At 36.8% G+C, this 12,434-nt stretch overlaps 1 protein-coding gene across 8 annotated transcripts in view; it reads left to right on the top strand.

The window, feature by feature from the left end:
* The window catches only part of CERKL (CERK like autophagy regulator), a 97,554-nt gene that overhangs the window by 72,369 nt on the left and 12,751 nt on the right, over window positions 1–12,434 (top strand). For all 8 annotated transcript variants that reach the window (XM_073306063.2, XM_078847985.1, XM_073306061.2 and 5 more), the window contains exons 4-5: window positions 78–141; window positions 7,757–7,899. In XM_073306063.2, the coding sequence (XP_073162164.2) occupies window positions 78–141; window positions 7,757–7,899 (207 nt within the window). The remainder of the gene's footprint in view (window positions 1–77; window positions 142–7,756; window positions 7,900–12,434) is intronic.

Below are 12,434 nucleotides of genomic sequence, written 5' to 3'. Positions count from 1 at the left end.
TAGAGTGATAAAAAAAAGTTGTTTGAAGTTAGTTCTTAAAACTTTCAGTCTTTTAATTATTAAAATATCTTTCATAGTAACTGAATATGAAGGACATGCTCTCTCATTGCTAAAGGAATGTGAACTCCATGCATTTGATGGGTAAGTTTGGTATTAGTTTTGCTTTATACTATGAGGTATCTAATAATAATCACGTAGGGCTTGTCTAAACAAGGACTTAGTTCACAACAAGCTGGGGTGTAAATCTACTCTGTACTAGCCTATTGTCCCATGGACCCTGCTGCCATGCACTAAAAGTTCCCTAGAGTGCTTTGAACTACCCCCTTTGAAAGCTCCCGTAGGTACAATTTTAGTTAATTTATAGAATGCCTGCTGGTAAAATTTTAGGTTGTATTAAATTTATTACCCCGTTTTCAGGTATATATTTGGACCAAACAGATTAGTTCTGTTCTAAAACTTGGCGCCTGTAGTGTGATTATTTCTTTTGTTTTCAAAAATTACCTTTAGTAATTTTAAATTTCATATTCTTTATTGATAATTGAATAGATAGTAATCCATAACTCTCTTATGCAGGCCTAACTCCCCCCCCCCTCCCCCGGCCGCCCAAAATAAACATTAAAGGCTTCTCAGATCATTTTCTCTTAAATGTCAACCTTCTGTATTTGCAAGAATGACAGAACTGCTGTGCTTTAAACTCATAGATTTTTTCATACAAATGGTTCCTAATGTGAAGTTTGATACTTTTCTCTTTAAAAAATGTTCAACTTGAACATTTTTTCCTTAAAACTCCTAAAAAGTGACTCAAATTAAGTTTAATCAAAGAATGGAAATATGTTTTCTTACAATATTAATAGAAATTATATGGACCCAATCCTGTCAACTTTGAAGTCAGTAGTACTGTTTTTGACATGAGCGGGAACAGGATCAGGCCCTGTGTAAATACTGTAGTGCTATATAGCATGGAAGTCTAATGGCTATTTTTACAGCCTTATTTTGAATTTGTATTTTCTTTTACTTTTTCCAGTGATCCATACAAGAAGGTTTAAATTATGCCTTGTAAACCTCAAGAGTACTTCCAGAACAATTCTACCTCTCTTACGTAATATTAGACAGTCACTTGCAAAGATAGTATTTATATTTTCACCTTCTGGTACATTGGCTTCCTAACCCACAAAGGGAGTCTCTTCTAATTTGTGGCTGAGGCATGTTGGTGTGACGCAGCTTGTTCTACCTATACAAGACTTCCGTTTTCTGTCAAATTTTGCCCCTTCATGAGATTTTGTTTTTCTTAATGGAAGGATTTTAAAATGTATGGGAAGACAAAAACTAAAAACATATGAATTGCTAAACCCTCTAAATTTTAAAAGTGTATCTGAAAATTACTTCAAAGGTCTATTTTTACATTTTGTAATCTCTTTAACCAAAAATTGGATTAGAAAAGGTAACTTCTGTGGCTTGGTGGGAGGGAGGCAGAGACAGGCAAAATGGCAGCCTATGGAATCATAAGAATTTCACTCTCTTCCCATGGATCTGTAGCTCAGCAATTATATTATCTTCGGTTACATTTTTTTCCCTTTTGTAGGTAAGTGAGATGTGCAGACAGGCAGTTCTGGTGGCTGGCTAGCAACTACCACCTTGCATCCACTTCAGCTATGGTGATAGCAATGCAAAATCTAAATCAAGACAGGGAAAAGGCACTATGTTGTGTTTCTTGCCAGAGTTCTTTGTGCACTGTGTCTAAGGATCATCTTTTTGCTCACTCAGAATGGCTGCACCTTCCATCATTAGGAAAGAAAGCAGCAGCCCTTGATTCACCAGGGGCAGTCCCCAGCAATTCCCCAACAAAACCTATTCCCAATACCTAAAGCAAAGGAGAGGCAATGTTCCTAGTGAGAGCAGGGAACTGAAGAAACTGTAGCTAATAACCCTGGGAAACTAGGGAGAGGATTCTGGACCTTGAGCCAAAAGGAATATTGTCTTGAGGAATCTACTCTCCAGAATTATCTTCCTGAGCAAGACAGGGCAGATAGATATAAGTCCCAGCAGCTGGATTTAGCTTTTGGACAGCTAGAGTTACGTTTGTTTTCAGCCTTGCAAGATGAGTGATTCTTTCCCTTTTGGTACTTGGATTTCGGCTTACATTTAAATCAGCTTTAACCAGGACATCTCCACCCCACCCTAGGGCTTGGTAGAGTGCTCAATTTCTCACACTAATGCCAAACCTTAGTACTGATATGGTGATCATGCCCCTGGTGATGCTGCTAGTCCTAGCCTGCTGTACATCCTTAGCTTTGTTTTCTTATATCCAGTCTGAACTATGATAGAAACATGGAAAATGCATGCAAGTCTTTTCTCCCTAATCCAGAGCTTAAAATGTCATTTTTGAGAGAAAATGTTCAGGTTAGACAGGTGTCAATGGAAACTGGTAAGAAGAATATTGCACTTGATGATTGTTTGTTTGTTCCCATTGGAGGCCTTCACATAGTCCCATAGAGTAGCTCAATAGAATCTAATTCTAGTCTAAACAAAGTGGTTCTTGATGATTTCTATTAAAATAACAAAAATTTGTTTTCCTTGTCTGTCTCCTTAGGCTATGCAGTGTAGTTGTAGCCATGTGGATTCCAGGATATGACCTCCCTCACCTTGTCCTTAGGCTGTGAGTTCCTCCCAGCAGGCTGACCTTCCTGAATGTCCAGAAAGTGCCCAGCAACCAGGGGCTTTTACTATAAACAAACAAAAAATACAGACATGAATTTGCTGAATCTAATGTGGGGGTGAGAACCCACTTACAGGGTTCACATTAAAGTGCTTGTAGGAGTTCTGGCTTTATATCATCCTATGGAAGATTAAGGCAGTAATGAATGCAACATAAGCCTTCAAAACTTGATATCTAACAACAACAAAAAGTAAGATCAGACAAAAAACCAAGGACTGCCATTAGCACTTAGAAAAGAACTATGCGCCAACCTTTTGTGTCATGGAGATTTAATGGTTTTTATGTGGGCAATTTTTAGCCAGAACTTCCTTTCTTGTTTGATGGGGCTGAGGTGGCTCCTGGTTTAACAATAAATAAGTAAGAAAAAACTATAGGAGATGAGGAAAAGTGTCAACGTTCAGAGAATACAACTTCAGTATTTATAGTAGGATATATTTTGTTTTCCAAAGAGTTTACCATTATAAAACTGGCTGAATTTTTGGATATAGTTGCAAGAATACAACAGAAGATACATACATGCATGCAGACGTTTAACGTCCTCTGAACAAACTTTTACATCAATTTTATTCTTAAAAATTTTCCTAACATTGTTTGGAGCTTGCTAACGCCCATAGTTTTATTATTAAATTATGTTTATCTGGGGAAACTTCTATTAACATTCACATACATTGCTTTGTAAAACTGCTTAATAGCTGTTTAAGAAACAGAAAAAAGACACTAGCCACAGCAGTACTTTTACAGACAAAAGCATTCTCCTCTATATCCACAGCAGGTGGGAGTTTAATTACCTACTACAGAAACAATGATTAAGTACCTTCATGCAAAGGATTGCTGGTAGTAGGGTTTTATGCCTTGGTATATCCCTCAAATGTTTTCACAGAGTCAGGATTAGCTCTCTTGAAATGGGTTTTAGCCTTGTTTTATTATATTTCTGGCAATTAATAAACACTGACACACATTTATGGCTTGATCCTGTAACGTCCTGTTCTGTCCCTCATCCAGCAAAGAACTTAAGCAAGAGTTTAATTTTATCCATATGAGTAATCCAATGGCGAGAATATTCAGCACCTTATTTAAACTATCTTGCATAGCTGATTTATACATAAGAGTTGTTAGATAGTTATTCACATATAATATTTAATTTTCCTCTGAAGTACAAAGGAATATACATTGGAGAGAGCAGAAATAAAGGGTATTACTGTTGTATTTAGATTTTAGAATAGCCAATGAAGCAGTGAAGTTTTGATCTCTTTCCAGATATGACTATACAGTTATAGTTCTGTTATGCTTCTGAAGCCACACTCTTTTTTGTATTTTCAGTTATATCTTATATCTGCCACTTGTGGTGTCCATAAAAATGCATAGAGCAAAATTTTGAGCTCAGCTGTCCTGACGTACGTCTAGCGTACATAGTCTTCAATGAAGTTATTTAGGATTTACATCAATATATATGAAAGCAGAATTTAACTCAGTGTTTTGGCTTTAAGGCAAGCCTTACTAAACATAACTCAAAGTTACTGCCATTTAGTCCCTGCACTTGCTACTAAATCACAGTAAGGCTTCCAAAGGTTCACACAGACCTGGAGCCAGTGACCAAATAATTGATATCCTAGCTTTATCGGCTAGAGTCCCCATGGCAAACCTTCTGTTACGAGCACATGGACCACCTTCAATGTCATGGCATAAAGCTCTTTTCCAGGCCCCATCCCTTTCCAGTCCCTGAATGTTTTAGCCCTCCATTCTAAAGCTGCAGCCAGCTTCTTTGAGAGGCAAAGATGTTTCAGTTCATGTCACGAGACTCTTGCCCACCAGTTTTTGACACTCAAATTATTTACCACTTTACTTGAAGCAGTAGAATGCCTCCTCTACTTACCTGCCGCATCCATATGCAGGTACATCGAATAACACTCAAATCAGTGACCTGAAGAATATTTAGGCCTATGATACCACAAGATATACCAAAGTAGTGTGAAACAGAATGTGGCAAATGCATTATGAGAAAAATTCTTTCCTGAACTAAATAAGATGAACTGCTAAATGTCTTTGTGCCATCTGGCCCAAAGCAGAAGCTTGCCCCTTATATTCCAGCACCTGTTTGCCCAGCAAGTTTTGAGAGTATTTAAAAATCGAATTTATTTTTCATTATTTATATTATTTATTTTCTTTTTGAATTGTGCCCAGTTTGGATTATAAACATAGATTTAACAGTTAGGCTTTCATTTGTAGTCTGTCTGGTCAATTTTATTTTCTAGTTCCTATGTGTAACTTTAAGTGAGTGTTAATGTGTTTTGCAATGACCAGATTTGGTGATCCTTTTTATGTTGATTAGTATCTTGCTTCTCAAACAATCTCATTGAGACTATATGGGATTGCCTGCAGGAGCCAAGGTACTACAGCATGTGAGTAAGGGTGGCAGAATCTGGCACAGTACTAACAGTGGAGTCTTTCTTAAAATAGGTAATACTGACTTGTCACAGGATAGCCTTAATAATAAAGAATAACACATAGAAATCATGTCATTGTGAAGAATATGGGGAGTGCCTGTAATAATTCATGACTATTATATATTCTGTTTGTCTGATTGCTCTTGTGTTGTTTCCTATGTGTGTACGAGGGGTTATTTTAAAGGGCTGCACATACACAGAAAGAGGTGCACTCAGAGAGATCAAGAAAAAGATCAGAGTGCAGTTAGCTCTATAACTGTGACAGTCATGTTGAAAAGAAGAAACCAATGCTTTGTAACATTTATAGATTCATAGATATTTAGGTCAGAAGGGACCATTATGATCATCTAGTCTGACCTCCTGCACAACGCAGGCCACAGAATTTCACCCACCACTCCTGCAAAAAACCTCACACCTATATCTGTGCTATTGAAGTCCTCAAATCATAGTTTAAAGACTTCAAGGAGCAGAGAATCCTCCAGCAAGTGATCCGTGCCCCATGCTACAGAGTAAGGCGAAAAACCTCCAGGGCCTCTTCCAATCTGCCCTGGATGAAAATTCCTTCCCGACCCCAAATATGGCGATCAGCCAAACCCTGAGCATATGGGCAAGATTCATCAGCCAGATACTACAGAAAATTCTTTCCTTGGTAACTGGGATCCCACCCCATCTAATATCCCATCACAGGCCATTGGGCCTATTTACCATGAATATTTAATTACCAAAACCATGTTATCCCATCATACCATCTCCTCCATAAACTTATCGAGTTTAATCTTAAAGCCAGATAGATCTTTTGCCCCCACTGCTTCCCTTGGAAGGCTATTCCAAAACTTCACTCCTCTGATGGTTAGAAACCTTCGTCTAATTTCTAGTCTAAATTTCCTGGTGGCCAGTTTATATCCATTTGTTCTTGTGTCCACATTGATACTGAGCTTAAATAATTCCTCTCCCTCTCCAGTATTTCTCCCTCTGATATATTTATAGAGAGCAATCATATCTCCCCTCAACCTTCTTTCAGTTAGGCTAAACAAGCCAAGCTCCTTGAGTCTCCTTTCATAAGACAAGTTTTCCATTCCTCGGATCATCCTAATAGCCCTTCTCTGTACCTGATCCAGTTTGAATTCATCCTTCTTAAACGTGGGAGACCAGAACTGCACACGGTATTCCAGGTGAGGTCTCACCAGTGCCTTGTATAACGATACTAAAACCTCCTTATCCCTACTGGAAATACCTCTCCTGATGCATCCCAAGAGCGCATTAGCTTTTTTCACGGCCATATCACATTGGCAGCTCATAGTCATCCTATGATCAACCAATACTCCAAGGTCCTTTTCCTCCTCCGTTACTTCTAATTGATGTGTCCCCAGCTTATAACTAAAATTCTTGTTGTTAATCCCTAAATGCATAACCTTACACTTCTCACTATTAAATTTCATCCTGTTACTATTACTCCAGTTTACAAGGTCATCCAGATCCTCCTGTAGGATATTTCTGTCCTTCTCTAAATTGGCAGTACCTCCCAGCTTTGTATCATCCACAAACTTTATTAGCACGCTCCCACATTTGTGCCAAGGTCAGTAATAAAAAGATTAAATAAGATTGGTCCCAAAACCGATCCTTGAGGAACTCCACTGGTAACCTCCCTCCAGCCTGACAGTTCACCTTTCAGTAGGACCCATTGTAGTCTCCCCTTTAACCAATTCCTTATCCACCTTTCAATTTTCCTATTGATCCCCCATCTTATCCAATATAACTAATAATTCCCCATGTGGCACAGTATCAAACGCCTTACTGAAATCTAGGTAAATTAGATCCACTGCGTTTCCTTTGTCTAAAAAATCTGTTACTTTCTCAAAGAAGGAGATCAGGTTGGTTTGGCACGATCTACCTTTTGTAAAACCATGTTGTATTTTGTCCCATTTACCATTGACTTCAATGTCCTTAACTACCTTCTCCTTCAAAATAGTATTTACACATCAATTATTATTATTATTAGCACCACTGTAAATTAAGATACCTTATCTATAAATTATTTTAACGCCTTCTGAGTTTTCAATAAATTATTGAAAATAAGCAGTATTTTATAATTTTGGATTACATTAGTATGTTATCAAAAAGAAAAGGAGTGCTTGTGGCACCTTAGACTAACAAATTTATTTAATTTAATTAGTATGTTACGTATGCTAGCATCAACAAAACAAGAATGATATGCTTCTTGCCACTGAAAGAAATAAAAAGAGTGCAGGTGAGATAGAGTACTAACATATTCAGATTTCCCATGTTTATTAACCTACCTGTCCTACTTCAGATTTAGAGCTGTCTAGTTACTGAACTTGGGAAGTGATGTTTCTCTTAGTCTTTATGATCTGCACACTCTGTGTGTGTATGTATTTCTCTATATGTAACTACAATTCAAATACCTAGAAATTATTTTGTTTTTAAAACCTATTTAGAATATAAGTATTTGAATTGTCCTTGTGTAGATATTTATTGTGTTACAATTGTCTTTCATTTATGGATCAACTATGATATATGAAACAAAAGTATTTATCTTGTAATGCTGAGCCTCATAGTTGATTTTTTTTTTTTACAGGGTGGTTTGTGTTGGTGGCGATGGGTCTACCAGTGAGATAGCTCATGGTCTACTACTTAGAGCTCAGATGGATGCTGGGAGAGATACAGATTACATTCTTTCACCTGTCAAAGCACCACTTCCTCTTGGCATTATACCAGCAGGTGAGAACAGAAGATACAGATTCATTTAAGTACCTTTCTTAAGTCTCTCTGATATATTATAGACTCTAAGGCCAGAAGGGACCACTGTGCTCATCTAATCTGATCTTCTGTATAACACGGGCTATAGGACTTCCTTGAATTAATTCCTGTTTGAACGAGAGCATATCTTCTGGAAAAACTATCTTGATTTTAAAATTTCCAGTGATGGAGGATCCACCACATCCTTTAATAAATTGTTCCAGTGGTTAATTACTCTCACTGTTCAAAATTTGCCTATCATTTCCAGTCTGAATTATACTGTTTCAGCTACTAGTATAAATAATAAATAAATCTTATTTAGATTAATTCACAGTAATGGCACAATCAGTTCCTTACCTGTGGGAGGATCCCCCGGGAGAGGAAATTTTAGTTCTCCGCCTGCTCCACCTCCCCATTCTCAAGTTCCATGGGAGGAGCAAGTTTCATCTCCATGCCTTCATGGAAATGGTGCCATCCTTGTGGATGTCCCTGGTGTCCTCCTACTTCCTTCCACCAGTTTCTTTGGCAGCATCTCCATTGGAGCAGGCTTCCAGGAGCTCCCCTTTGTTGCATGAATAGTAGAATCTCAGAGTTATGAACACCTCAGAATGGAGGTTGTTCATAACTCTGAAATGTTTGTAAATCTGAACAAAATGTTAAAGTTGTTCTTTCAAAAGTTTACAACCGAACATTGACGTAATACAGCATTGAAACTTTACAGAAGAAAAATGCTGCTTTTAACTATCTGTGCTTGTTTCATTTTAAATTTTCTTCGTCAAATCTTTTTTTAAGACCCTCACATCTTTTTTTTTTTTTTTAAGTAATTTATGTTTAACACAGTACTGAACTGCATTTGCCTTTTTTGGGGGTGTGTGTGTCGTGTCTCTGCTGCCGCCTGATTGCATATTTCTAGTTCCTAATGAGGTGTGTCATTTACTGGTCAATTCATAATTCTGGTATTTGTAACTCTGAGATTCTACTGTACTCTGGACTAGGCAGAGAGATTTCCACAGAGTCCAGAGAAAGGGATGATACTGCAGAGGTGATTGAGAAACCCCCATGGGGAAAGAGGGATATCTATGCATGGAGAGTCCCTTCTGTTTGTGGATTTAGGGGGCTGGGGGGGCAGGCTGATTGGACTTCATATTTGTAACTGCATTTTTCATGTATCCTTTATGACCAGTAAGGAAAAAAATGGAGATATGTCTTTTCTGTAAAGCTAATGGCCATTCATACCGTACTTTTTTAATCATTTCCCATAAGAAATATTGAAGTAAGTGCATGGGTTGCCTTTGGAATGATTTCAGCTATCCATATTCCTCTCCTTTTTAAATAAATCATGGTAGTCCTTTGCAAGTAGTATTAAAGAACTTCAACTTGCTTTTGCTTTTACAAACTGTAAATAACAGCAAAAACATTTTCAAAATGCAGTATTTAAAATAAGCAATAATTAGTAGAAAAATATGATGGATTATATTAGATATGATTTAAAGTACACAAAAACAAGGGAATGGTTTAGTGAGAGACCACACAATGATCTCAGCTACATGAAGCAAAATAATGTTAGGCCAGCATTCTGTCCTTCACATGTCATTTGAGTTGCTGCGAATGTGGTGGTGGTGTTATGAGATGGAATCTCTCCAACTTTTTACTTCATGCAATTTGGATGAGCTTAGGTTACTGTTCCTCTTCATTAGTACTTATTCTCTTGAGTTTATTAATAAGGAGTTGTACATCACAACCAAGAAAGATAGGTGCACCCAAAGGAATGTGGATTTAGAATATGTTTGGGAGTAAGTTGAACTGTAGGATGATTAAACTAATATAAATAATGAGAATATAATACATGCCTTTTAAGAGAGAGTTTTATATTTTTCTTAATCATATTTTGGTTAAGTATTATGTCATGCTGATTATATGTACTTCATAAATTACCGGTTTTGGATAAAGTAGTATATTTGTGTGTATTTAAAAGATATAGCTATAGATCATTAAGTAATTTTATAAATAAATTCACTGCACAAAATACCATGCTTTTCTGGTTGAGATGACTAAGAATAGAAGGTATTTTAGAGAGTATATTATTTACACGGATTAGAGTTCATTTTCTGCCCCTTAGAGTTGGTATAAGATTTAGAGTGCTAAGCAGCAGTTTTCAAGTTTCAGCATACTTGATGAGAGAGGACTGCTTTTGGAGCAGTTAGCCTCCTGGAGAGAGAGACCCAGAGGGAGTGTGTTTTTACTAAAATACTTCAAGTCAGTAGACCAAGCTGCTGTATTGTGGTCAAAATCAAATGGATCAGATGTAGGGAAGCCTGCAGTTGTACTGCTGGTCATTAGCAATAGTGTTTGTTGCTATGGGAACTACTGCTAAGGCACTGTACAAAGGGATTCAGATAGAGGGGGGAAAACTGGAAGAACATAAAAATAAAAAAGCAATCCAGTTGTTATAAAATAAGAGACAATCTATACACTGATGATTCTGATCCTTATCATCCTAAATAGTTAACTTAAATAAATTTGTGCTTTCCAATTAATTGGACAATAAAAATATTACCGAGGGACTGTTAATTTCTATGATATTTCAGGCAAAGAATGAAAGTGTTAGTGCAGTTTTCATGAGAATTTTAGATATGCTTGACTAGGAAGTCATTACATCACATTTATCTGTTTGGATGTGGGAGACATTAACAGCTTTATGAATATTCATGTTGTCTGGTTAATTACATTAATTGTTTTGCAGAAGTGCATGTACTTCCAAGAACAGGGTTGTTGTTTTTTATTTTTTTTACAATTTCTGCCTGGTACTCCATCATGCTTGAGATGAACTATTACACTTTTGTCATAACTCTGATGCTTTGAAGAGGGGAGAGTGAGAAGTAGCTTATTGTCAGAGAAAGAAGGGAAAATTCTAACTAGAATTTTATTTTTCTGGATAAAAAAATCTGTTGTAATTTTTTAAAATATATTTTGTGATAGTTCTGTAGAATAGTGCCAAAAGTTGAATCTTTTTAAAAACAAATAGTTTATTATGAGTGGTACCTAAATATTGAAGGCTAAATAATGATTGCACTCTGTAGCTTATGGGTTCATGGCATTCATTTTCTCCCTCTCCCTAAAGTGACAAGGTGCAGAGGCACCACACAGTCTCTGGTAAATGTAGGGTAAATAACATCTCACACCAGAAAGGAAGGAGGACATAATTTGGGAAATTAATAAATAGCTTAAAAAGGCAAGCAAGTATACTTTTAATATTTTGCCTATATATTGTCTGCCTGTTTACTGTTTACCTGTGTTATCTGTAGGCTTTTTGCAGTACATTGTATGTCTGTGTAATCCTGGTATGATGGGATCCTGATGCTTTATTGGGGTTGCTGGGCACTACCATCATATATATGTTAAATAATACAAGTTTGGTTGGGAGAAAAATGTTGTAGCATATAAGTGGATGTGTTCTAGATCTGTTCTTAATGGTACTGGTGGACAGGATCTTTTCTGAGCACAAGTCCCAAATTATGTCCCTTTTTTTTTTTTTAAATGTCCACAAGTATTTTGCCTCCTTACATGAGACGAAAAAAAGGTGGATTGTTGTCTTGTCTTCAAGTGAAAATGTGCATGTTCACGGCTTCTAGTCTAGTACATAGTATATAGATTTAAGAGGAGGGTCCAGTGCTTGGGGCCTATTTGTTTAGTAAGGACCTGATCAAACTCTCACTGAAGTCAATGGGAAGATTGCTGTTGACGTCAGTCAGGTCCTAGCCGTTCATAAATTCGCTTCAGGCTGCAGTAGCAAGTTGCTTCTGCTTAAATCAGGCAACCCCAACAGTGCAAAACAGACTGGTCCTGATCTATCAACTGTATTTCACCCTATGCAATGTCTTTATTGGCTTGATCCCTAAAGACAGCAAGTGGAAATTTTTCAAAAACATAGCACCCCTATTGCAGTCAATAGAAAGCAAAATTATTTTTGAACAGTTTCTAATAATCCAATTTGTGTGGTTTTGGGGATTTTTGTACGCATACCTGTTTTTTCTCCTACTGTAATTCTGGAGAGGGAATTTTGCATTTAAAACCCCTAGTAAGTCATTAGTATCAGTACGCAAACTTTCCCATCTTTTAAGTACTGATGGAGTTGGGATTCACGCAAGCACTTACATAACAGGTGTTAGGCTTGCAAAAACAGTTTTGTTTTAAGATTGGAAAATGATTCTAACCAAACCATTTTGAACAACTTCATTTATGAAATGTCATGCAATGGTTCAGACCCTGTGCTTCAAACTCCAGAGATTACATGTTATAATGGCCTTTAAAACATAAAATGGTATTGAACATGCATTTGAGATTCTTTGCCAAAGATAAATTTTGAGGTCAATGCTGATTAGTTAATTTTCTAACCAAAAATGTTTCAAGTGCTATACATTATAGTATTACAGACACTGAATTAAAAAGCCCACAGAATTGTATCTTATAGGGAAATTTTTTTTAGAAATGATAATTTTGCTTTGTATTTTGACATC

Source organism: Lepidochelys kempii, chromosome 11 (assembly GCF_965140285.1).
Source record: "Lepidochelys kempii isolate rLepKem1 chromosome 11, rLepKem1.hap1, whole genome shotgun sequence".
In the NCBI taxonomy this organism is placed as follows: domain Eukaryota; kingdom Metazoa; phylum Chordata; order Testudines; family Cheloniidae; genus Lepidochelys; species Lepidochelys kempii.
The sequence above is the reverse complement of the archived record's forward strand: the minus strand, read 5'-3'. Positions and strand labels throughout refer to the sequence as shown.